Raw genomic sequence first — 27,979 nt, 5'->3', positions numbered from 1 at the left:
GACACTAAGATGGGAATTAGAAAATGTCAGTTTGAAGGGATTTTATGATCAAAGTAAGAATCCAGCAAAGATTAGGATAGAGATTTTTTTCTACTTGCCTTACTATGTATATTTAGAGTTACTAAGTTGTCCGATTTTACTGTCTTTTATGAGAAAAGAATTCAAACAGCATTACTATCTTAGATATGAAATCTCATATTTTAAAAAAAATTACCATTGCTGTTTTCTGGAAGGGCTTATTTTCCCTTGAATTAAAAAAAAAAAAAAAAAAAAAAAAAAAAAAAAAAAAAAAAAAAGCAGATGGTAAAAGTACAAAGTTCTGCATATAACCATAATTCAAATTTTAGCTATAAAACATATTCAAATTTAACTGAAGTAAATGGTACTTTTGTGGTGATATCAGCAATGCTGATTTAATTAATACGCTTTGTAAAAGCTTTATGGTGCCTTGTCATCTTTTCATCAACATGCCAACTAGCTCATATTGTAATTTAATGAGGTGATTACACTACCAATAATAAATGTATGACTATGAAGTGTTAGTGTACCAGATAGTGAAACTAATGTACTTATTATGTGACTGAATCTATTTCTTGTGCAACATCTTAAGCAGTGCTGAAATAACTTGATTCTAGTAATAAATGCTGAAATTAATACTTAGAGTTGGGGGATTTTTTCTTCACACTAACTTTATTGAACTCTTGGCAGGTCCGGAAGTTGTAGGTATTATTTAAAAATACTTAAAAGCTCTCTTAATGAGCATTATAACCAGCATAAAGATTTTTGCTATTTGAAGAATACAAAATCAAGCTATGAAATCTTTTAAGGTCTCACAGAACTTTGAAGTTTCGTTTACAGAGGAAAATTGCCTTATTTCAATGTGCATTGGTGTGATCAACTGACTGACATTCGGATTCCCATTTCAGGTGTGCATTGTTTATTATATTTACACAGGACTATTCTTGCAAGTGTTGTGTTATCTTGTAGGCTCTTTTGTTGTAACTAGGCAGCAGTCTCTTGGCATAGGTGCATTATGTTTATCATTTATACATATACAGTCTCAAATTACTTGCACCGCAGAAAATTGCCACTAAATCAGAGTGGAATTGTATGTACAGCAATGAAGAATCCCATCTTTAACACCTAGTGATCCTGATAACGTTCGGATTGTTTTCTCATGTATTTCAAATATGTTATGCTTTGCAGGGTATGGTCAATGGACATTTAAGTGTCCACATCTTCCATTTGACACTGACTACCTTGCGCAAAGGCTGGGTACTCTTATTTCTTCTCCAGTGTAACCCACAAAAGCACCTAGTGTTTATTTTATTCAGTAATTTTGAACATTATTTTTCTGATGTTGTTCTTCACTCTGCTTTGGAATTGAACATGTGGTTGCATTTCCCTCTAAGACTCGGAAGTGGAAGCCAATATGTCAGAGCAATTTTCTGCTTTGTTTTCAGGCATCTGTTATCACCCATCAGGGAGTATATGTCTCCCTCCCTCTGCCTTCACATTGTGCACCTGATGCTCTGTGTGCATTTTCTTAGAGAGCTGCCATGCTGAAGAGATGATGAAATTGTATGGACTACATGGACTGACTTGGAGCTACAGGTGCAGAGACATATTCTAACTTCCAGCATCTTCCCTTATTCTCAGACAGATTCAAGACACCTTTTCTTCCTCTTTGTCCAAATCAATCAGTCAGGATATGCACATGTGCATTTAACAACTTTTAGAAGTTTTCTTGTCACATTCAGGTGAGCTTATAAGAGACAGTTTTTAAAAAATAATGTTTACCACATGGAGAACTAATGGCACATATTATGTTCATATTCATATATGTTCCTTATTGTTGGCATCTTTGAAATATCCCTTGTATATTTTCCCACACTAGAATAATTTGCTTCCTTAAAAACATAATTGTGTAGGTAGGACACAGAAACTCACATACTAACTGACTGAATTAGTATGTTTTTCAACTTGGCCTTCCTCTTGGCTATTGAATGTACAGAAATCAAGGACGTTGGTGACTTAGAAATTATGAAAATGTTAAAATTTAGCTCAAACAGAAATAAGTTGATCTCAAACTTCCTCATCTTCTTAGGAGCTGTATGGGCACTTAGGCCACTGAAAGGCAGGCAAGTTACTTTTCCTGTAAATATGACACCCTGAAGTAAAAATTTTTGTCCTCGTTGGGCTCTTTGTTTTCCAGCTTGCGAATATCAAGTGAGTCATCGTTCACACAGAGGTAATAACTTCTGTCTTCATAGCATTGGAACTGCACTGAATCTCCTTGGTAATGCATGATGAAAAAGTTATTATCTTCACTCAGCTATGGAAATACACAAAGTAAAAAACACATTATATTTCTAATGCCATTCTATAATGTTACATGTGACCAAAAAATCACTTATGTTGTTGGTTTGTTATATTTTATGCCTGTTATGCTTTTCTCCAGTGACTCATATTTAGGAATTTTAAAATAAACCTTAGGCAACAACTAATCATTTCAGGATAGATTCTGTGATAACTATGAATAAAATAATACCCATCTCCCTCAAAGGACTGAATAATCCCAGACGAATGCCATTATTTTCCTTCACATAAACACCAGCACAATTTCCCCAGTGTCATTATGATAACTTAGGTCTTTCATCTGGTTATTTTCTCACCTTACGCCCACCCTGTCAACTGCCACTAGCAATAAAATGTCCATCCACAGTTTTTCTTGCCTCTTTTGAAGTAAAATTAGAATATTACAGTAGAAATTACTCTTAAACAACTGTTCTATTGTTGGAATCCTAGAAACTTTCTGTTACCTATGGCTTTTCTGTATATCTCTAGTTTGCAATGCACTTTTTAAAAAAGATCAATCTCTGGAGCAATAGCTATTGTCTAAAGAGCTTCTCTCTCTCTCTCTCTCTCTCTCTCTCTGTGTGTGTGTGTGTGTGTGTGTGTGTGTGTGTGTGTGTGTGTGTGTGTGATTGGGCTCACTAGGCACCTCAGGGTGGGAATGGAGAAATAGTTTGAAAAAAAATCTCTTCCAGAGAGACAAAGAGTATGTGCTGAAATCTGCAGAAGCTGGTAAGCTCGGGGCACCAAAGGGCTGCTTGACCGCCCATGGCCTCCAGCACTCCTCCAGCACCTACCACAGATCGTGTAATCCACATCACATCCAAGAGGCCAGCAGCTGCTATAGCTGGACAAAGATTACAGGGCAGTGTGTGTGAACACAGCTGCTGAAACCAGGACCCCTGACTGTGCACAGCTGCTTGAAACCTGCTGGGGAATGGGTATGTGTGGGAGATTAGGGACAGGCGATCGGAAGATACCGCGTTGTACGGCTAGACAGAACCCCTCCCTCAACACTTAGTTGTTTAGTGTCCTTGATTAGCTAAGCAACACGTAGTTTGTAACGTAAGCAGACGGAAGTGATGTAGCAAACAGAAGTTTTATAAACTGATGTAACCAGTTATTAAACGCCATTTGCTGTCCACCACATTGGTGTCTGTGAGCTAATGGACCGAGCAGCCTGGCTGTGGCTGCCCTGTTGTTCCTGGAACCAGGTCGCTACGCCTCAGCGGAGGCAGCAAGTGGTGTCGAAACCCCAGGACATCGCCTGGGAGAACGGGAATCGCCTGGATGGGTGAACGACGGCCGAGTGGCCAGACCAGCTCGGCGAGGGGGATGCCCCAGGACCCGCAGGAGGAGGATGGAAGCTCTCGTGAAGGTCGTTTCTCAGATTTGTAAGCAATGGGGGATTGATTGTAAAGCAAAAGATTTTACCCTTTGCAGCTTGGGGTCATTGATCGACTGGTGGACATTCTCCACCCAGATATATGGGATCAATGTACGAAAGCTCTGGCCAAGGAGACAATGTCTTCTGGCTCAGGGAAAAATCTTAAATTATGGGCAAAAGTTGTGCAGGCTTTGCAAAAGGCTCTGCAAGAGCAGGAGACCTGGTCAGCTGCCCAAAATTGTTTAAAAGTTACCCTGCAATTGGGTGTTGGGGCTGCGACGCAAACTTTTACAGAGAATTGCCGGAGCATAAAAGAATGCGATCTGAAGGTCAGCGACAGTGTTCAAGCTGTAAATAAGGTTGGCTCTGCCGAGTGCACAGACTCGGAGGAGCAAAGGCTCTCTCCAAAGCCCTCAAGCCCAGGGTCACCTGCTGAGGGAAAAAGGCACAATCATTTTGGGATGGTTTAGCTGAAGAAGCTAGAAATGCTGAATTACTGTTAGAAAAAGCTGGAGAGGAACCCCCACTCTATGCAGCACAAGATTGTGCTGAATCCCTGGGGGAGAGCAGGAATGCCTTTGGACTGAACAAGGAATGTTTGTTAGATAACGGGAATGTAGCTGCAGAAAACAAAGAAGGTCTTTTAGACAGCGTGGCTGTTGCCAGTGAAAACAAAGAAAGTTTGTTTGATAACGTGGACATACGCGAGTGGGAGAAAGGGGGGGAACTCGAAGGGGGAATTAAAGCTAATCAGAATGTCTGCCAAAAAGCACATTTTTCTAAGGGAAGAAGCTCCCACAGCAGGAGGCGGGGGGAGCCCAGAGGGAAAGAGCAGCCCAGCCCTGAGAGAAAGGGGCAGGGGCCCAGAGGGAAGGGGCAGCCCGTCCCTGAGAGAAAGGGGCAGGGTCGGAGCCCAACCAAAAGGCTCCGGAGCCTGGAAGCAGCTTGTCAGTCGACTTCTGGCTCTGAACCGGACTCCAGCTCAGAGGACTGGGACAGCCGGTCGTCTGCAGCTGACTCTGGCTCTGGCTCCAACAAAGAAGTAACAGTATATAAAATCAGTAACAACAATGTTTCTACTTGGGTTGAGGGGAAGTCACAAAAAGAAGGAACTCCTGTCACAGACTGGAGGAAAATAAAAATGGCATGCGCCGATTGGGGTCCATCGGCCACTCTGGCATTCCCAGTCCGAGTAGGGGGGCAGGTGGAAACCAGAGAACGTACTCACCGGTAAATCCTAAGGATGTACAAGCAATTGTTAAAGCAATCACTGACAGAGGGATCAATTCAGCAATGGTTTCTACTCTCATTGATAGTGTTTTTGGAGGGGATGACATGCTCCCATTTGACATAAAGCAAACCTGCAGACTGATTTTTGATGGGGCGGGGATGATAGTTTTTAAACAAGAGTGGGAGGACAATTGTGCAAAGCAGCTAGCTCTGGTAACTGGTGCAGATCATGCGCTACACGGCTCCAGCCCGCAGCGGCTCATGGGCACAGATCCTACCATGATCACCCCCCATGCGCAAGCCGAGGGCCTACGGGCCCACGAGGTCATGATGTTATAATGCAGAACTTCCTTTTTATGAGGGCATTGCCCTTGGTGTTCCTTTTGAATATTCTGCAGCAGATAATCCCCACAACTGTAGGTGGGACACCCCCCCGAGGGAAATTACCCTGAGTCAAGTCACAGGCCGAGGCAAGTGCTTTGGCAGTGTAACCTTAGCAAGGCAAATGGGCAATATCTGTGCTGAGTTCATCCAACCTAGTCGAAAGAATGATAAGTGGGCAGTCCCGTTCGTACCAGGAATGTGGGTTTGTCAACAATCTGGAATAACCCCCTGTGTGTACCTTGGTAAATTCAATAACCTTGCTGAGTTTTGTATCCAAGTTCTAATTGTTCCTAGAGTCCTGTACCACCAAGAAGAAGAAATGTATCGCTTTTTAGAAGAAACCATCCAGCTCCACAAAAGAGAAGTAATGACAGGTATAACCATTGCAATGCTCCTTGGCCTAGGAGCTGCTGGTACAGCCACAGGTGTTTCAGCTCTCGTGACCCAACACCAAGGACTTTCTCAGCTGCAAATGACAATTGACGAAGACTTGTTAAGAGCTGAAAAATTCATCTCCTCTCTGGAAGAATCTATCTCCTTGCTTTCAGAAGATGTTCTGCAGAACAGGTGAGGACTGGACCTCTTGCTCATGCAGCAAGGAGGCCTGTGTGCCGCCTTGAGAGAAGAATGCTGTTTTTATGCAGACCATACGAGACTCCATGGCCGAACTGAGAGAAAGACTGGCCCAGAGAAAGAGAGAGAGAGAAGCCCAACAAGGATGGTTCGAGTCATGGTTCAATCAGTCCCCATGGCTAGCCACCCTTGTTTCCACCTTAATAGGCCCTCTCACCATGATACTCCTGACATTGATTTTTGGGCCTTGCATTTTAAACAAGTTAGTGTCATTTGTTAGTAGCCATTTAGAGAAATTCAACACCTTATTTGTCAAACGCCTGCAATTACCGCGAAGTGCACTTATTACTAACGTGTTATATCACTTTTTGTATCCTATTATAGTAACTTTAACAGCTTTTGCATTTTTTTATAACATTTATACTTTTATAGGTTTTTTACTTAATCATGGGCGGGGGGAAATATGGGAGATTAGGGACAGGCGGTCGGAAGATATCGCGTTGTACGGGTAAACAGAACCCCTCCCTCAACACTTAGTTGTTTAGTGTCCTTGATTAGCTAAGCAACACGTAGTTTGTAACGTAAGCAGACGGAAGTGACGTAGCGAACAGAAGTTTTATAACCCCATGTAACCAGTTAATAAACGCCATTTGCCGTCCACCACATTGGTGTCTGTGAGCTGATGGACCGAGCAGCCTGGGTGTGGCTGCCGTGCCGTTCCTGAACCAGGTCGCTACACCTCAGCAAAGGCAGCAGGTATGAGCCCCTGCTCCTGCCTGTGTGCACTGAGTGAAGGAGTAACTGAGAATACTGTGTGAATAGTTATCAGATGCTAATAGTAAGACATTAGTTAACAGAAGGTTGAGATTCATGTTTCCCCCAATTCGACCTTCTACCGGAGAGCAGGGAATTTATAGTATCTTTTGGGGAAGACTGAACATATCATAATCAAATTATTTAAACTTTCATTTTGAGTGACCTCAATGAACATTCTTATTCAGCCCATGAGACAGTTCTATAACTCTGACAAATCTGGTGTATTATCATTGCTTAAGGAGACATCTAAAAGGAAACCGAATGCTTGAGGAAAAGCAAGAGCACTTTTAAGGGAACCAGCTTGCTGGAGATTATAGTACTGGCAATAACCACCTTTTGACAGAAGAATCAATGTGTCCTTTTTGCCCATAGAAAAAAAAGAGATGGAAAGAAAATGTCTTGCAGTTATTGTAGAGTACCTCAAGGAAACTTGAGGATCCACCTTCTGTTATCAGCAAAGCTGTAACAGGAAGCTGCTAGAAGATTCCGTCCTGATCAAATCAATGTAACAAAAGTGTATCTGCAGCTTCAATCCAAAAAGTCTGTTTAAAAAAATACTAATAAGAAAGTTGAAGAAAATTTGTCTTTGGGAAACAAATACTTTCTAGGGATTCAGAACGGTAAAAAGTGAACATAAAAGGAATAAGAATGTTTGGTTAAAGAAAACCAGTAGAAGCAAGGAGAGAGATTCATATGCACAATCCAGAAATTCATGCTAGAGTGTGACAGCTGTAGACCAGCTATAGCTGTCACCCAGTGGGATCTTGTAAAACAAATATTACATGATTGCAAAAGCAGATTGAGATCCAGAAATTTAAAAATACCTGCTGCACCTGCATGAAATGATGGGAAAACTATAAGAGGAAAATTATTTGGAGAATGACATTATGTGACTGAGAGAAGGAAGAACTCCGAGTAGAAGCATAGTGAAACACCATTCAGACTGTGAGGTGCAGCAGGTCATTAAAGAACAAAACATTTTGCAAGAAATCATGGCAGAGGTTATTTTCTATTATGACCTGTAAAGAAGGATGATGAGAAAACCTGGAGAATGTGGTGGACTAGTGCCAGATAAAATTCCTCCCGAGGATAGTTTCTACAGTAGCAGTCAAGATAATTTGCAAGTTCTAAGAAAAAAGCTACTGATTTTTTACTGATAATTTGTTTTCCATTACGTTGAATGAAAAACTAATTTACAGCTTACATTTAACAATGGATGACAAAAATTACTCCTTTATTCATGTCCCACAGGTGGTTCACAATGCACTTGAAATAGAATATATACATTCATGTCAGAAAAATGCAACAAATATTGTCTTCATAGGCTAAAGAAAAACATGTCAGTGATGGGAACTATAGAAAGAGGTGTGAGAGAGTAGTATACAAGTTTTAAAATAAATACACTGAAAATTATATAAAGTCAGGTTAAATAAGGCACAATGAGAATTACTCCAGTCTAGGTTTAAGTGCTGCACTCTAACCTGGGAAGAAACTAGAAGATAAAAGGAATGGATTTGAAGGCCAACTGAAATAGAATGTCTTGTGTTGTTCTGATACATTACACAGAGGTGTATACGGCACACAGCAATCTACATTTTCCCTAAGATAAAGCAGGGAAATGAGCACGTGATCAAAGAGACATGATAAGAAGAAACCAGTAAAACTGAGCTGCCACCTCAATTGCATTAGAGAATAGACCTTGGAAGGCATTACAAATTTGTTATGTGGTTTGTGGCTAAAACAGGGTTGATGACACACCAGTGAAAATTTTGGCTGTTGCACGGTGCATGAACAACATATTGATCTTCTCTTTCTTCCCATTCAGCCTCAATACGTCAGCTGGGAAGGGCAAGAGTCTGGGAGGGAACACAGCTGGGACAGCTGTCTCAGAGTAGCCAAAGGGATACTCTATGCCATGTGATGTCATTTCTAGTCATAAAGTCTGGTCTAGAGGATGGAGGTGGTGGGGTTGAGGGGATGGGTGCTTACTTCCAAGAAGACTACTGCTCAGTGACTGGCTGAGCATTGATCTGCTTTTGGGAAGATATGAGTAAGTGCTTTTGCATCACATGTGGGTTTTTTCTGACCTTAGTTGTTTTACTTTTGAGGTTTTTTTCTTAACTCAAGAGTTTTCTTACTTTTGCTCTTGCTGTTTTGTAATAAAGTGTGATGTTGGCTGTCATGAATGTTAAGTGTATGTTATAGGGTTAAAAGTTCTCTTAAGATCTGGTGTTTTTTCAAATAAGTTTTGTAATGTTGAAAGCTGATCTCCAACCATTGGGAAAGTTGAGGCAAGAACAACTGCACAGATTCCGAGAGGCGGGATGAAGGAGGAGCTGGGTCAGAAGAGTAACATGTGCACAAGCGTGGAAGGGTTGGCTTATCAGACAGTCAGCTTATCAGGGGGTTGGCTTGTCAATAGCATATACAAGGATTTTTATGGGTGTGGGCAGTGTGCCTCTGGCTGCAGCTACACCCAGCACTGTCCCTTTTTCCTTATTCAGTCCCTTTTGCGGTTCAATAAACCTTTTGAAATTTTAAGAAGTGAGGTGTCGTCTCTCATATATTCCCTCCCCTGTCCACTGGCAGGGAGTGAGTCTGCATGAATATCTGGGGCAAGGGCTTGGATGCTGGCTGGAGCAACACACCTCAGTGTATTTTTTTACCACAGCTGGTCCTGTCCTGACAAGTGGTAGGACTGTACTTCCAGCCCTGGGTCAGCCGGTTCCAGGTGTATTGAACATCCCTCCACTGAAAGTAAGCTTTGGCCTGCACACTGCTTCCACAGTGATCAATAAAAAACGCTTTGGCAATATCAGCTATAGCTTTCACTCTGCCACCTTTGATTCCATTCATACCGAAGGTGTAGTATCTCTGATACAGCAGCCCTCAATGGTGCCATGACTTTGCTCAGACCAGAACAGTCTACTTTCACCCTCCTCCATCAGACTTCCACCCCGGCCATATGTGACTACTGAAGGGTGAGTGAGGCTTGCTGATCACTCCTTGGCTTTTCAATATGTGAATCAACTTTTGGAGGGGGGAAAAAAATCCAACAACAACAACAAAACAACCACCACCACCAACAACCCCCCCCCCAAAAAAACCCAAAACAAAAAACAACAACAAAAAACCACAAACAAACAAAAAAACCCCCAAATCTCAAGATGCATGCTAGGTTCCAAAAAGGACAGTGTTCCCACCAACCTGTTGCCAAGCATAGTAAACATGGTATTGTCACTACTTACAAGGTCAAAACTTCAGAACCAAGGTATCTTGGTGGGCCTTGCCAGATTTTACCTGTTTACAGTTTATTTTGGCCTACTTAATTGAGTAAAGAGTAAGTCTCTTAATAAAGTCTTTCATGATTGCATAGCCTCTGGTATAATCTCTCTCTTACTTATCTTCATCAAACTACTCAATAAAATAGAGAGGACTGTGGAATAAAAATTGTTACAGCCCTTAATAGAACTTTTACAGCTGTAGTCCTTCAGGTCCCAGTCCACCCAGGATGGGGTACTCAAGTCAAGACTTTGTGAAATGCTGTCCAGATACAATCACCTAATAACCTTGCATTATCCAGTGAGGAGCAATAACTTGAAGAGAAGCAGCCCGATCCAGCAATTGAAATGGTTGAATTCCTTCTTTTATTATTTTTTTAAGCAAGTGTGTCAATTTGTGAGGATTTGAAACAGGGGGAACATTGGGTGCTACTAGTACTTAAGAAAAGCTGAAAGGGTAAAGAATACATCTGCAAAAGTCTGAGGTTCGTAATGGTTCAAGAATAGTAAAATATTATAGTTGAACCAGAACAGAAGTTACACTAAAGTGTAACTTCAGTGTAGTCTATCCTAGAACCTTTAGCAAAAAGTGCCTAGTAAAACTCAAAGCCAACCACTAAAATTCTACAATCAAAACTTCCAAAAGTCTAAAGCCAACTACACTCCAACAACAACAACAACAGCAACAAATTAACAGCCTATAAAATAATCCAAGCTACCTCAAAAGTAATAAGCACTAAAACACAGCTCCTCCTAGCACCCCTACTACCAGTACTAAAATAAATGTTCAAAACAAACCTTCCCTCTACCCACCGTAGCACCAATACCACACAGAATAAGTAAATTACTCTCATCAGCCAATGCACCCATATTAAAAAACTAATTCACCCTAAGATTTTAAAAGTAATTACAAATTAACCTAAAAGTAAAAACTGTAGTCTCACTAATTAAAAAACCAAAACCAAGTAACTAAAGTGAGGAAAAAAGTAATCTAAATTGAGATGCCACAGGTATGTAGTGAAGAAGATGTCTACTTCTTTGATAACCATTATATAATCACTAATTCCTCTACTTCTGGAAGAGTAAAAAGGAGAAAGAGTAAAAACGTACACATAATTAATGCAAATGGTAAAAAGAGAGCTGCCTTATCTACTGGGAGAATTATGCGCAAAGAGTGGGGGAACTGGGAAAACATTTTCAATGGAGGATCTAGAGGGAAATATTGTTCTGTAGCTCTGAGATCATTCTGTTGTGGGGTTAACTGCATTTTCTTCTATGATATTGTTAATTATGAAAAGCATGCTCTATTATAGAGTTAAAATAATTACAGTTATAGGTAAATGCTCCTGAATGGACTGCTGGGGTTGGCTTCTCCACTGCTGCTCTGGCTGGGATGTTGTCACTGTGTGAACTGTGTGAGGCCATAGTTTTGTCTACAGTGTAGTTTTCCATTCCTACCAAAACAGCATTGCAATAAATATTGGTTGTCACTTGTTTTGCCTTTCTGACTTAATCCCCAATCAGAATCAGATGTTATTGTAAACTATTACTTGCTGTAACTTTAAAAAATTATTTTATGACAACATAATTAATATTTTAATTAAATTAAGGAAAAGATGTTTCAATTATGATTTTTGTGAATGTTTTGATAGCCTTGGTTACAGAAATGAATGCTTACAACACTATATGCAACTCTTCCTGGTATAACAATAGGGTACACGGATTCTCATGTTTTTGCTAATTCTACTGGCAGTCTTCAAACAGAAAAAAGGAAAATGCCTGTCCTTAAGATTTACTATTCAAAGCTAGCAGATTAAATATCACATTGCAGCCCTGCATAGCTTTGTCATTATCCATGAGAAGTATTTCTCCATCTCAGTGCATTACTCCCACGCTTTCTCATCCTAAGGACAATGCAGGCATTATTCATCACACTAGAAATTATTTACTGATCGGTACACTCATTTTAGAAGGGTTATTAAGAATCTCATGATTCAGACTTGCCTATGACTTTGCCTCTTTGCCCGACTGGATGTGGTTCAAGTGCAGGCTTCTGATTTCTCCTCACACAAATGAGTAACATTTTTTATTCTATTTCAGAGTATCAGCAAGAAACCATGATGAGCAGATCACTACCTCTCTTGTTAGGTAATGAATGGGTTCTCAGAAAGAATTTTTCATTTTAACTATGTTTAAAAACCCGAAGTGATATATAGTTCTCTACAGGCAATTGTAGGCATCATTCCAGATGTCCTCCAAAACTTGCAGGCATAAAGACACTGTCTTTGACCTGCTCCACAGAAAAGGCACACATTTTTATGTTTTAAAAAGAGTATGAAATAAAAAAAAGTGTATTAAATACAATTTGCAGGATTTAATATGACTGTGATAGTTTACAGCATACAAGCAGAGGACTAAAAGATAAGGTAAAAATTTCCTAAGCTTTGTTGCTTTCTCCTTCTGTGTGGAGCCAAGGAATAATAGTGGCAGAGGGTAACTTAGCAGAACTTAAACTGAAGGACCCACTTAGATTTTCCATGCCCAGGATGCAGGAGAATTGTTCATTAATTATTAGTACTGTAGCTCATACCTTTTGAAAACCATTTCAGATAGATTTCAATTTATCAGAATTGGTAATTCAGTGCTTTCTGATTTAGGAGAAAAGTTGGCATTTTAGAAATTTTAGGCTGGGAATTTCAGATTTTCAGGGTTTCACGGTCCCTCTTATGAAGTTCTGGAACTACATGGGTCCACCTAGCTCTACTTTTGCCTATTGAACGGGGAAAGATTGTCTTTTCAGTTGAATAATAAACACACAGGTCTACAATCCTAACAAAAAATATTAGTTACATTTCCTTAGTTTTGCATTTTCTCTAGGTTATAATGTCTATTTCCTAAAGTTTAGCTATCCAAAAGAACAACTAATTTCCTTCATGTCCCTACTATGTTTTATCATATCTATCTAGAGACGAGCCAACAAAACCAAGCTTTTGCCACAAAAACATGTTAAGAAACCACCCAGCTATCTGTATTTCTCTCCACAATATATCACTACTGATTTATAATCATCTGATGATAAGAAATACAGTCTGAAAATATGTCAGGGTTTTATTACTTCCCAGAAGTTTATGACTGATGGATTCATCAGCTCTTAAAACATTGTAACTTTTGTAATTTGATCCTTCTAGATCTCCTAATGTACTCATTCAGATTTTCTGCATCTCACCTAAGAATTTGTACCAGATAAAATCACCTCTTTATCCCCCTCCATTCTGTACAAGCATAATAATACAGGAAACATATCCACCTTTCATGTTTTAATTGAATGTCAAGTATTGGATGATTGGAGATTGAAGGATGTAGTCATAAATACAAGTCAAGGGAAAATTTCTTATTTTTCTTTTTCTGAGAAAAATACAAAAAAATCAGCTGAAAGAAAAGTAAGCAATTTGTCATTTAATGAATAACAGGATGAGTTTAACTGCCCTTCTTACACACCCGTATGTGCATACCCAGTCTCTCACACACAGGTTTTTATTTGTTTAATTATGATTGTATACCTGTTTAAAGTCAGGATCTTCATGGTTGCATGTTTTCATATCGCATCTTGCCACTGAAGGGTAATCTGGCTCTGAACAGGATGCTTTTAAGACCTGTGTTTACAACACACAGATTTGTAAATATTGAAATCTAAATTGGTAACTTTTTCTTCATAATTTGCTTTTTAAATGTATCAAATGTGGCATTAATTCTAAAGAAAATGCTTGGGATTTTTTAAGTTAATTAATTATTACATTCAAATAATCCAAAATTAATAAATTGATAAATTCTTGAAAAACTTTCAATAATATATTTCTCCTTTTTAATTTGAAATGCAAAATGAAATGGTTGAAAGTAAATACTCGAGACAGTCCTCCTAACTGTGTAATGCCCAGGTTCTATTTAGAAATGCAGCTTGGATTGAACCATATTGTACCAGGATACCAAAACTTCTTCCAAATAAGAAGCCTTGTCCTGTTCCATACCAGAATCCCGATTGAGATTTAGGAAATTATTTGTACTGTGCTGTGAAAAGAAGGGTCCGTGGTCTTTCCAAGGTTTTCACATATTTGGTAGACACCAAGTGTGTCTTACTTCATTTTCAGATAAGAACTGTTTTCAGTTCTGTCAAGAAACATAATCTGATGTGACTTGTAATTTTAAAATAGTTCATTGGAAAGTAAAATCCATTAAGGCTCAACACTCAGTTCTTCTCCTGGTTTAGTGGAACACCCTTCAAACAATTGATTTATGAAAAGGCAACCTCTGAACCAGAAAAATCTTTTTTAAATAGTTGCTGTTTCAGGGACAGAAAGGAAAATCCCTTTCTGTGTGTAATAGGGTATAAATATAATTTATGTACCTTACAACATGCATTTCCCTGAAAAAAATTCAGGAAATAGATTTTATGGAGAGTCATTTGTGAGTTAAAAACAAATGAAAAACATCCAAGACTTTTTGAGGAAGCATTTGGTGTTTTACACCACCATGCATGGCTGACATTTGATGAAGGATTATTCTTTATCTCAACAGACGTGTGTAAACAGATTTTCTGGGACTTTTGCTCTGTTTTAGACGGTAAATTGCAACATAGCATTCCTCCTTAGAAAGAGTTTAGCAACGGTTATAATCCCTCACTGGGGAAGACTAACCTTGCTTTCTCTTCCTATCAGAAACAAACCTTCACAAGACTGGAGAAAATGGGAACGCTTAGACACCAGATGGTAAATGTTTAAAACAGGATGTTCAGCTGTGCTTTCTTTTCATCACATTCCTTATCGTGTGGGTTCATTGGAAGAAAATAATTTCTATCTTAAACTCATCTCTTTCCAAGGCAAGATTCCTGCTTTTTTACTCCCCTCTTATTCTCTTGCATGTTTTCTGGCTAAGAAGCTCCCTCTTCCTACACAGAGACTGGACCCCAACATCCCTGACTGTCTTCTAGTGGCAGTAGTCAACTACCCAACCCAAAATTTTTTGTAATAACCTTCTCTGAGTATTTCCCAAGAAAGAATAAGGGGACATACTCAGAAACTATGAAGTGAGGAATGTGGTAAGTAAAGAGAATTTGAAAAGGTCTGTGGGGGAAATTGTCTTATAGTAAGAGAGAGCACCCACAAGTTATAAAGAAAATACACAGCTTCTTACCTTCAGAGAGAGATGTTTCTTACCCTTGCACAACAGGACAAATTCATTAAGCTTTGATCTCTGTGTGAGGATCACCAAATTTTTACAATCTGTTTTACACAGAGGAGAATATTGTAATAATATGAGTATCACTTTATAAAATGAAGAAGAGCTGAATATGCTCTACAAAGAGAAAAGTTTATTTATAGGCATAGGAATAGAAATAAATACAATCACTCTTGATGCCATTCTCTTGTCTAAAGTGTCTAAAATCTGTGACTTTGTGTGACTTTAAATTTGCCATATAGATAGTTTATTTCTCTACTTTTATGGCCAATGTATGAAATATCAGTTATACATTGCTACATGTCATAGGAACTACAAAGGCATATATAGTAGTAGATAACATACATGCGTAATAAACATGTTTATGATATACACCTGATTATGTATATGTCAATATGGAAAATGTAATACTTTTTCCCTTTTATTTTCTGCATGTTTCTAGATCAAAATCTTTCTCCTATCATAATTGTGGATACATTGGATTAATTCCATTTTTGAGTTAATTTTTTTTTTCAGTTGCAGGAAGTAAGACAATATCAATAATATGGGACATTCTTCAGCCTCATCAACTGACAACGTTGTTACTTTCTGGTACTTCAAGGCCTAGCAAAAAATGTAAATAAATTAAGGTACCCTTTGCCAACTGATACAGCACACAAGACCACTACCTAACAAGACCCATTACATTAATGACTACTCAGTGATGTTATGCTTATCTGACTGACTTGCAAACTTACTTCAAAAAATACCACTTGTGCTTTTAGAAGTACCTCAAATGTACCATTTAAGGCAAAAAATACAAAAGAAAGTGGCAGTTGATCTATATGTTTAACACTGCAGCAACTGAATATAAATTTAAATTACATTAGATTATTATGCATTAACACTTGCATTTAAGGAGTTTGGAGGGGTTTTTATGTATTACCAAAGGCATTTTTTAGCCTCTAAAGGATATTCCGAATTAGCAGAATGTATTGATCCCACTTGACTAATTTTGGCTGCTGGTGGCCCTGATTTTATTTACCTTAACTTTTCTTAACTGTAATGCTTTTGTATTATTCTTCTGAAGCAATTTTTCTGAGACAGCAATAGCATGAAAATAGCATAAAAATCCTTGTTAAAAATTGAGAAAAACTCTCTAGCCTAAACTGAGTATGCTTTATTCAGTTTACATGAGTATTTAGATAAATATAGTAGACAGTATGTCTACAATTCTGTCATTTTTATTACTTTTCATGACATCACCTTAGATTGCCTCAGCTGCCATTGTCCAATTTCACTTGTAGCATTTGAGAAATACATGAACAGGCAAGAGACAGTTTCTTATCCAAGTCAAGAGTGTACTCTCTTGAAGGTAAGAGTGACAACTAAAGAGGTATGCAGGAGTCCATCCAGTCGACCAGGGACATCCATCAACATTATTTACATCTTAACTGTCCTTGTCTTTCTCCATCTATAGTGTTGATTGTGACTTGCTTATACATTGTTTAGTCTGAGTAAGTCCAAAGGAGCCCAACTTTCTCTATCACCTCTAAAAGATGTGACAAGTGGTCTATCAGGCAGCCAGAGAAAGGCAAGGAAAGTAAGAAACCTTTCCGTGATTGTATATCAGTGATACTTCCACTCTCTGATGGCTTTTGAATTAATTACCTGATCTCTGGTCACTAAAACCTTACCAGAATCTAAGGGCAAATTTTTAAATCCTTGTAAAGAAAAAGCTTTGAAATTAAATAAATTAGTAACTTCTCGCTTGGGGTATCCCTAAAATGCAAAGCTTTGGGATTTGGGAAGATATCGGTATTTTTATGCTGTTCCCTAGAAATCCTTATTTGTCCCGTCTTCAAGGTGCAGTACTGGACCAAATGGATATTTGTTCTCATTGGTTGCAGGAGCCCTTGTTGACTGGAATTAGAGTGCTTTTTTTTTTTTTCCACTGTAATACTTGAACTAATATATTTTTGATTTCGCAATCATTTCTTAAGTGTATAATATGAAAGTTCCAGAAGTGTGCTTCCTCTTCCTTCATATTAATTTCTTTTTGTTTTTCCTCTCCTGCTAAAGCAGGTCTTTGCTAGTTAAGACTCATATGCCAGCGATGGAACACCCACACTTTTCTACAAAACATTGTATGTTCCAGTTTGGATACAGTATATTCCCTTACATACATTTGTGTTCCGTCCAAGCCACTACTCCTAATTTACAAATTTTGTAACTTTGAAGATTTCTTCTTAAGGAACACAGAAAGGCTCTTTTATTTTTAGCCTATCCAGTGACCTGAGCTATATGAAAAATCTGATACAATATATTACTTCTAATGTCAAGTCTATGTGTAAAACACTACTACCTTCTTTTTCTACTCTCAAATGTATCTTCAAAACCAGACCCTAATAAAGAGATGATACCTTTTTTTCCCCACAAAAGACATATCAGTACCTGCTGCTTCATTCCTTGTGAACACGCTTAACCACGCAATATCTAAAATAGAAAGTATTTAACAAATATGTGGAATTAGAGAGCAACATTACTCAGCTATAAAAATAATAAAACAATTTTAAAAATTGTTTTGATACATAATCTGAGAAGGAGTGTGTCATAGCAACAGACATCTGATTTCTTTTCTTGAGGGTCTCTGAATTCATTTAACCCTGGAAGGCTCTACAGTTAGGCTTGTGAACAGATACACTGAAGTCTGAACACTGAGCCTAAGAAGTGTATTGATTGCTTAATTATCTTTTGCAACAGAGAATGCACAGGAGAAGCAAGAGTTTGGTGACAAGCTGTAAAGCTTAGTATACTACTACAGAGGAGCCTGAAGTGCTTTGGCAGTGAAAACGAGTACCCTAGTATGATATGCATAGGATTGGAAGGCAACAGATAAAAATAGGAGGTGGTTTCTGGCTTTTCTAACATCAGCCTGAATCATACAGCTGATCAGCTGGGGAAAACATCACCCACTTCAGGTAAAAATGTCACAAACATCCTGGTTACAACTGGTTCTTAATATTATGTTGTCTTAACTGCATCATGAATATAAGTCTGTAATGCTTGTGTGTACAATAATACTACACAGCTGTTTTGGTTTGGTTTGGTTTGGTTTGGTTTTTTTTGGGGGGGGAGTTGTTTTTTGGTTTTTTGGCGGTGGGTTTTTGGTTGTTTGTGTGTGTGTGTGTGTGTGTGTGTGTTTTGTGTTTGGTTTGGTTTGGTTTTGGTGTTGTGGTTTTTTTTTTTTTTTTTTTTTTTTTTTGTGTGTGTGTGTGTGTGTGTGTGTGTGTGTGTGTGTGTGTGTGTGTGTGTGTGTGTGTCTGCTAAGAGTATCCCTATCTTCTACACCAGGCTTGCCAGACTATGTATCTATTCACAATCTATACAGGTTTTAGTTCTGTTCATAAATTAACAATAATAATTGTCGGAGTGACTTCGAAATTTGATGGAGTTATCAAGGAAAAGACACTGAAAAAGATATAAAACACACTTAAGTACGCTAGCAGTGTAGCTGTCGTTATTCTCAATTTAATAGAATAAAAGTTTTGGTAATTGAATAGCTAACTTAAAGATTTCAACTTTTTCCTCTATTTTGGTTAAAAATATATTTTATTGATTTTTTTTTCCTACCTTCACATCTCTGGAAATGGTACCATTCTAAAATAATCGCATCATTCTAGAAGAATTGCATTTGATATTATTTAACTCTTCTCTACCAAAATTATATCCTCTAACAAGTCTTTGCAGAAGGATAGCTGTGATAACTTCTCTGGTGTCAAAAGCAGAAGCCCCATTTGAGATAAAAGAGTTCAATGAGAAATAAAATAACCCCACAAATTCCAAATTATGCTCTATTCTCCATTTTGCATCTGTTCTTGCATTTTACATTTGTTCTTGAGCATTACCTTTCCTTTCTCTCTTTTTAGAGCTAAATGTCTCGACTTCCTGCTAAGTAGAATGAGTGTGAACAATATAATCTTATCATTAAAATATATGACATACCTACTGTAAATCAGGATAAAAGTTTTCTTGTATCATTATCAATATTCATACAGATCAAATATATTGTTCTGTCTACAGAGAACAGTATCATAAAATCATTTAGGTTGGAAAACACCCTTATGGTCCTTGAAGACAACCAGCATCTGACACTGCCAAGAACACCATTTCCTAATCACCACACCCAAACACCTACATCCCTGCAGGGGTGGAGTCACAAACACTTCCTGGGCAGCCTGTTCCAAAACTTGGCAGCATTTATAATAGAGATTTTTTTCCTAATATTTAAACTAAAGCTCCCCTGGCACAACCCAAGGCCCTTTCCCCTCATACTGTCTCTTGTTAGCTGACAGAATATACTGATCCCTCTCCTGGATCTACCCTCCGGTCAGGCAGCTGTAGAGAGTAATAAGCCTCTGAGCCTCTTCCTACAAGCTAAACACCCCCAGCTCCCTCAGCTGCTCCTCACAGGACTTGTGCTCCAGACCTTTCCCCAGCTCCATTGCTCTTCTCTGGACATGCTCCAGCACCTCAATGTCTTTCTTGTACTGAAGGGCCCAGGGACACATGACATATTTGAAAATGTCCTGAGTACTATACATACAGTTGGTGAGATTCTGTACATAAAGAACACTACCTTCATGGGATTGTGAATCCTTGGTAGATATTTCATGACGACCATCTTCATCTATATCAAAATGCACTGTTTTTGAATCTTCGGTTAGTATATAACATTTCACTGTTTCTCGCAGGCTAAACACTAAAAAAGAAATGAGTTAGAATTATTTTACTACAACAGAGAAATTACAGCCTTCCATTAGTAAAAGATCAAGTGCAATATTTACTCTATAATCTACGAATATTTGAACTATGAGCAGTATAGCAACCATATAGTAGAAGTTACCCTGTGGGCTTAGGCAGCTGTTTTGAGGGCTTGGTGTTGGTGTGAAGGAGGGAAATATTTCTTTGCTTAGAAGGTTACGTCAGTGAGCAGAAAAGATGTATGTCAGCCTTTCAGAGTGATAACGTGTGAAAACTTGAGTTTGACAAAATGGCTTCCAACCCAAGAGCCTGAGGAACAGTGCAAGAGGGATGGAGGACAACATGCAGATAGCTGTGTTGAGAAAGATTAAAGACTAACGGGATCAGGTTGAATTTGAATTTGGAAGAGTGGGTCCACATTTGCAATTGGCTGATGAATGAGTAGACTTAGAGTAGCCAATGAAGCTCTGTGGGATGCCTGAGCCAAAGCAGGTTGTTCACAGAAGTCTTTGAATGGAGAGACATGAAAAATAATGTTTATAGACTAGTTTCCTGTATTTCATAGTTAAGTACTTGCCTGTTCCCCAATTTTGTATTTTGAATATTGGATCTGGGTATAAACAGGACTTTTTGGTTAGAGTGCTTATGGCTACCTAAAATAGCAGCATTTAATTTGAGACCAGACATCTCATACTGAAAATAAAACAAAAACAACAGGACTTTAAAAGCTTCCAGGAGGGAAATTGTTCCCTTTAATTCCTGAGCACAACTGTGTTGTTCTGGATGTCAGAAAGATGTGTGTCCAGATACTTGGGTATCAGACTCCTCCAGAATAATACCATAAGGCACAATTTTGACTATGTTCAGATGAACATTGTTTTACTGGACGAGGTTTGGTACTTTCAAATGCAGTCAAGATATTTCTGAGATCACACAGACCTCCAGGGTATACTGCAAGATAAAAAATCCTGTCTTTGCCAGAATAACTAGGCAAGCAAAACAACAGAATGCATCAGCAGTGGCATAATGTTTTAGGAATGCTTGACTTCAGTGAAAAGTTTGTTACTTATTCTGTGATGACAGACCTCCTCTGAAACATCTGTATTTAGGCAAATACAGATTCTCTCTTTTGAAAGGATTGCATTGTTTCCAAGGAACATTCTTTCCACCCTGTTTATGCTGAGAAGCAACTGCACACACAATGAAAGAGAAGGATGATGCACATTCTGACAGACCAAGCCACACCCTTCAGAAGTGGCAGGTTCCCTGCTGGACCTTTGATTACATGCATAGCTCATTTATGGTTGGACAAAGGTTTTCTCTTCAAGAGCAGCTGGGAATCAGGCTTCCAGAAAAAAAGATGGGTTGTTCTAAAAAGCAACATGACAACAACTACAATAATCAATACAGCAAACCTTTAAAAACTTTTATATTGAAGTAGCTATAGTGTAATAATTCTACTTATAACTAGAATTACAAGAACTAGTAGTCAGTACCCAAACTAAAATAGTTGGCGGGTCTGCTTTTATCATTCACTTTTCCCCAGAGAGGTGCATTTGTACATTAGGAATTACTGATCTGAACATGGTGGTGTGAGAAATGTAATGTTAGTATCTTAAGGAGTAGTTCTGTTCTGGTAATTTTAAAGTTAGCTTTTGTGGTCTATTTTTCAGCAAATATTTTTAATTTTGACAGCATTATAGAAATATGCTTAATATTTCTAATATATGCTTAATTCTGTTGCATTTTGCCTTGGATTGGAATATTATTTTCAAGATTACCAGCATACCTGGCACTCAGGTTAGAGTTACCTGGCTTTCCAGGAGGTGTTCTTATATTTGTAAGCAGAAATTGCTTCTGCTTCTGCTTCTTCTTCTTCTTCTTCTTCACAGACTTCCTTCCACGGAGAGGCATGTGATTTGGCTTTTTGCTTCCTGAGCGAAGCAGCATTACAGAGGCTCTGAAGGAATATTGATGATGATGATATCAGTTGACCTCCTTTTCGGGTCCTAAAGCGGGAGTTAGAATTTGTCACAAGACTTTGTGTTTCCTTTGATAAACAAGTTTTCAAATATAATTTTTAGAAATGACAGTCGATGGAAGTAGATAAACTCAATAAATGTTTGACTGCAATGCATGACCGAAGCCTTTGTCTTGCAAAGCAAAACCCTTGTGTTTCCAGTGATGGTAAATTAGCTAACTATCTAAACTTCCAATAAGACACACACTAGCACAGATAACACACTTTGTGTTGAAGGAACAGATTTTGAAATATTTCCCCTTAGATAAGATATAAGCAGCATTTGTGGCTTCAGTTTGTTTGTCATAGGAAGCTAGCTACATTTTGCTAACTGAATTGGAAAATCACATTCTTTTTTTTTTTTTTTTTTTTTGAATACAGTCTAAGATAATTGTCAAAGTATTCATAAGTGATTGAAAATTATGCTAACTTCAAAACAGCATTATCTGACTCTCAGAGGTATATGCAGGTGTATTGCAATCTCAAACCAAGGTTCAGAGGACTGGAATTTGTAAATTTGAGGACTACATTATAATTGTTACGGAGTATCAGTTAGGTTAGGTACCTGAAGGAGAGGTTGTCTAAGAATGTTAACTACTTTGACGGTGAAACCACTCAGGCAGCTACTAAAGTATCCTGAAGTTGCAAATTAAACCACTGCATTCCAGAAAAGCTAAGGACCTTACTTTAGTTTAAAGAAAGGGAAACTGAATTTCGACATGCTCTCCTGAAGTCACCTGTTTATGACAAGCATTTATGGGAAGCGCAGACCAGAGAAAACAATGAGCTTCAATTCTGTCTGGTATCCTGGTGAATTAAACAAATGAAGATGGGTAAGATGTTAGCCCCACGCAGCCTTGCACAGAGTAACTAAATATCTGTCAGACCAGAGAGATCATGGCTCTAACACAAGTGTAATGGCTTGTTAATTCACCCAAGGAAGGGTAGGGCAGATTTGTATTCTGGTTTGGTTCACTTCCCTGATGCAAAACTTCATATTTAATTTTTACATTAAATGAAAGACTTCTGGTCCTGGCAATTCTCTTGTTACTAGACCAAAAGGGATAACTAAGGCTCTTAGTCACTCTCTTCAACTCTAGTTATAACAACATTCAGTTAGATCACACTTATATGAGATTGCTCTTCCTTGTAAATAGGGCTCATATCATGAGTGATAACTTGCAGTCAGAGGTAGGAAAAAAAGGCTGAGTTTTCCTCATCTTGCTGAAACTGCTCTATCACTGAGCATTCTAAACAAATGAAAATGTTCTTTGGGTTTTTCCACTAGGAACCTGGTCTCTTGAAACTTCCACCTGAATTGGGCTGTGTGGTGTGTGTGGACAGTAATACCACCTTATGGATCTTGAGAGATGTAAGTCTCTAGGTGTTCATTAACAAAGCATCATAGACCTTGCTAGGTCTTGTGATGCTCAAAATCAGACAATCACTTACTCAAATTTCCTACTGAAAACAAGTGTAATTCTAGTTTGGTAGATTGTTGGCTCTCCAGAAACCAATTAATTGTTCTCCAGAACAATTAAAGCTCCCTACAATAAATGAACCAAGCTTTCACACCTTGAATTGCCTCATATATTCCTTAAGACTAAGTGCCATATAAGTACTCCCACTTCAATAAACTTTTCTTGTCATTTCATGTTCTTGTATACATGTCACCTATGCCTTCATTTTTCATTCTTTGTCATAGTTTTTTATGCTGTGTATATCTCCCTATGTTGATTTCTTTATTTTAATGTCTTTCTTCAGTTCTTTTGTCTCTTCTGTAGGGTATACATTGAGGAGAGAAAAGAAATCTTCAATAAGAAGATTTGTATGTTGTTCTTGGCTACAGACCTGTCAACCACTGTTTTGGAAACTAGGATCTGATTTGTTTCATTTTGCACCTAAATTAAATATAAAGGACTTAAATATCTTTAAAATGCTGAAACTAGCAGCAGTCTACATACTCCTAACAAACTAATGAGTGTGTTTGTGGCCAATGACAACAGTATCACACTAAAAGCAGAGGAAATATGATTTTTTTTTTTTCCTACTACATAGATTATATGAATTCATTGATATTAAGACAACAAAGAAAATCTCTTATATAGTCTCTCTTGCTCCTATTGTGATCTTGTTTTTTCTTAGCCAACCTTCTTCTTTCATTTAACCCCAAGACACATGCAATCATAAAATTAAATTAAATCAAATTCAGTACATGAAAACAACATTTAGAATTTTGGAGGTTATTCATACAATGGTATGTTCCAAATATTATCTATCTCATACTGTGTTGGTAAATTCATAACAAAATATGTCTAAGATTCTTACAGGGTCAGAACAGTTTTAGTTGAGTGTACTAGGTCACAGCTGTCAGTCCTGCTAGCAAAGATAGTAATTCCTCCAAGTTTATTCTAATTTAACAGTGGATTAAAAAGAATTTCTGGCATCCCATAGCTAATAAAAAATGAGGTTATAATCTATTTCGAATCTATCATTTAACTAGACACAGGAATTAAAAAAAAAAAAAAATCACATAAACCAGATGAAGAAAGAGATTTCTTAAGAAAACATTAAAGTCAACTAAAAATAATAATAATAATAATAATCACTATTTCATAGAATCTCAACAAACAATCAGATAATATAATCTTAAATTATTTAACCCTGCTGTAATCCATTCTTACTTACCTTATTTTGTATGGTTTTGTCTCTTCTGGGATACTTCTACTGAACAGAATGCTAGGAGCAGCTCTGTTACAGCCAATTTATTGCCTGAACAGAGGGCAGGAAGCCAAACCTCTGAATAAAACAAAAGTCTGACGTGGACCTAATCTTCTAGATCTCTACATACTCTTTTTTATATCAACATTCCAATGGTTCTAACTACTCCTAGAATTACAAGAGGGTTGAAAATTGTAGGAACAAACTTCTAAATGTCTGTTTCTGTATGACGCCATAGAAGCATTTCTGCCTAGAACTGCATGCAAATTTATAGCCACTAATTTTGTGCATTCTGTTCCTGTATTTTATGTCACTAATATTGTTCTTGTTATCTGACATTCTTCCAGGGCTGAGTCACGTGCAGATACTGGGTTTATAGTAATATAAATATATTAAAAGTAGCAATGTAGCCTCTGTTTCAGGGAGCTAAAAACAAACTTACTGCTTAAACATTTATCCAGCTATCAAATGGGCTTTGCCTGCATTGCATCAATGGGAATACTTGGACTGCTTGTCACATGAGTGGGCTGGTAAAAGTGGATGTAATACATTTTATTGCCCATGAAGTCCTGGTAATATATAGATTTTCATTATAAAATTTAGCACTTTCTGTTGGCCTTATCTATCTACTTATTTACATTTCTAACCCTTCACTCACCTATTGGTGAGTCCTCCCGATTCATATTATCTAACTTTTTAAAAATTAATTAGCCTTGCATTTTTATAGGAGTGAATCACACTTTTATTTACGTCACTGAAATGATAAAAATCCTCTAAAAGCAATTACATAGATTTTTTTTTTTTTTTTTTTGGTCCAAAGTTTTAATAAAATCAAGGAGCTACTGCTTTTATCTAGAGTTTGTTCACTGTGTAAAGAAAGCTCTATATTTTACCTGTGTTTGGTTCAGGAATTATATATTTTTTTTAGTTTTCTAAGCTCTCACCAGACACTGGTAATATATCAGGTCAACAGAAATGTTGGAGTCCAGGGCATTCCTTTGTCTGCCCTGGAGGGTCAGAGACCTGGACATGGGGGTCTGGGACCCCAGCCCAGAGCTCAGAGAGACACTGCTTTTGATCTCAGTCCATGGGAAAAACTTCCTACACTGAGAGAAGATTTACAGGCCACAAGAGTGTGAAAAATAGTAGTTTAGCTTATCACAGGGTGAAAAACCAGTAATTTTAGGTTTCTAGCATTGAAGTGAATGGGGGCAAGATGGAGAATTTGGGGCGTCATCTCCTTCTTCTTCATCCTTCTTGCCTCACTCCATTTCAGCAGTGATGTTGGCACAAAGTAGTTAGTGAGGAATGGGTCAGAGTAAAGATGACCTGTTTAGTATTAGTAATAGACATTGGTAAGAAATAGTAAATAAAGAATACGTAGCATTTAGTATAAAAGATAAGGACAGCCCCAGTTCGGGGGGAGTCATCAGAATTCCAAGCCACGGCAAACATCTTGTTGGACACTGAGAAAATTGTAAGATAAATACAATAAACGAAGTATGCGACCTTGAAAAATCTAAACTTGAATACTCCATCTCTTCCTTCGGTTTGGCACAGCTCTGTGCAGAGGGCAAAGGACTCTAAAACCACCTGAATCTCAGGGAACAAACCCAACACAGAAAGACTTGATTGAAACATATATAGTGACAAAGCAATGTGATAGTTTGAAATCTCATGTCTTTGTCTATTACTCAAACAGTCTGCAAAATGTTGGGATGTTTCTAAATGACATGTTGTAAAATGCCTTTTGGTACCCTATTGTCCTAATTTTGTGTGAGATAGAGTTAATTTTCATGCTGTGGTTTATATTTAGGATGAGAATAATGTTGATAACACACTGATGGGTGAAGTGTTAAGTGTTAAAGACAATTTTCTGTTTCTCACATCACACCACCAGTGAGGAGGGTGGGGGACATGAGTAACTGGGAAGAGACACAGGAGACAGAGTTGACAGTGTCTGACTGAAGGGATATATGGTAAAAAGCTCAGTAATATCAGCTAGATCTGGCTGGGGGCTGCTGCTTGGAAACTGGCTGTGTATCAGCTAGCAGGTGCCTAGCAGCTGCATTGTGCATTACTTGATTTGTATATTCTAATTTTTAAATTATAGTTATTTTTCTTTCTCCTCTTATTTCTGGCTTATTAAGCTGTCTTTATCTCAACAGGTGAATTATATGGGGTTTTTTTCCCCAGTTCTCTTACCCATCCTGAGGTGGTGACAGAGAAGTGAGCAAGTGGTTTGTATGGTGTTTAGCTGCCTGTTGGATTAAACCACAACAGTCCCTTTTGGCACCCAACCCAAGGGGTGTGAAGGGTTAAGATAACCACTATTCTGTCATGTTAAAACAAATTTCTTATAAGCAATTAGTTGCATTGTTTTAATAGTTGCTGGCCACAATGTGGATTTATTTAATCTCAATTTGTTACGTGTTTTCAGTATTGCATTATGTAACACTTTACATGTGTGTGTTCCCCATTGTGTCATTTCTCAGCTCCGGGTTAAGGTTGTTGTGCTTTGTAACATGGGGTTTTGATATGATAAGATGCCTGTTGGCAGGACTGAGGCAGCGTGTGCACCCAGCATCACAGCTGCATCTGCATGGCAGGAGCTACCAGTTGGGAATTACAACTAACTACACCTCCAAGGGCCCGCCCATGGGAAAGACACCTCCTCCATCCTTCCCTTCTCCTCCAGGTGAGTTACAACAGCTCTTGGAAAGTAGCCTCAGGGTGTCCACACTAGCACCTTTGCACTGCTATGATGCATTAATGTGTCTTAGGTCTTAGGTAAAGTTACGCAAATGGGTAAGAACACCACCCAGAGGTCTGCCCTAAGGCTGGATAGTTACGAGTGGCAGGGAGTGTGGGGTAGGATGGGCAAGTGGCTGGGACAGTGGGCACCTTCCAGTGTTTTGGAACTTCACCTCTGAAAAAGTGCAGAATCCAGAAAAAATTATTAAAATATTTGGAAAATATGAGCTGTCACGAGATAATTCCAGAGAAACACAAATCACTGCAATGTGCTGGGGCTGGTCTGGGATGACTGAACTCTGTTCAACAGAGCTCAGTACCTGCTGCAGGGAGGGAGGATCTCTGGGACTGAGAGCAAAGTGACAGAGCCCATGGCTGAACCGGAGAACCAGCCTGTGCCAGTATTATCTGCCCTTGTAGGCAAGGAGAAACATGGGAAGCAGAAGTGGACACATCCCTTTAATAAGGGATGAAGGAGCTGCC

General features: G+C 38.3%; 1 protein-coding gene across 1 annotated transcript; it reads right to left on the bottom strand.

Moving 5' to 3' along the window:
- Positions 1-289: 289 nt before the first annotated feature.
- On the bottom strand, positions 290-24,747 carry LOC120765996 (uncharacterized). The gene is made up of 7 exons (XM_040091317.2): positions 24,710-24,747; positions 21,813-22,010; positions 19,877-19,999; positions 17,692-17,733; positions 15,214-15,302; positions 13,587-13,679; positions 290-2,335 (listed from the first exon to the last, which is right to left on the bottom strand). Exons 2-7 carry the CDS (start codon positions 21,949-21,951, stop codon positions 2,147-2,149), a joined length of 675 nt encoding a protein of 224 aa, XP_039947251.1. The 5' UTR covers positions 21,952-22,010; positions 24,710-24,747; the 3' UTR covers positions 290-2,146.
- Positions 24,748-27,979: the final 3,232 nt, after the last annotated feature.

This window comes from Hirundo rustica, chromosome Z (genome assembly GCF_015227805.2).
Source record: "Hirundo rustica isolate bHirRus1 chromosome Z, bHirRus1.pri.v3, whole genome shotgun sequence".
Lineage (NCBI taxonomy): Eukaryota > Metazoa > Chordata > Aves > Passeriformes > Hirundinidae > Hirundo > Hirundo rustica.
This window is presented reverse-complemented; position numbering and strand designations above follow the sequence as displayed.

What these genes read in the sequence shown, in the direction of transcription:
- LOC120765996 (XM_040091317.2), bottom strand. Translation starts at nt 21,951, where the DNA reads ATGCTGCTTCGCTCAGGAAGCAAAAAGCCAAATCACATGCCTCTCCGT. An exon ending in AACACCTCCTGGAAAGCCAG is followed by an intron (nt 20,000 to 21,812) that starts GTAACTCTAACC and finishes TTTCTTTTTTAG; the next exon opens with TGTTTAGCCTGCGAGAAACA. An exon ending in AAGATCCTGACTTTAAACAG is followed by an intron (nt 2,336 to 13,586) that starts GTATACAATCAT and finishes GTATTTCCATAG; the next exon opens with CTGAGTGAAGATAATAACTT.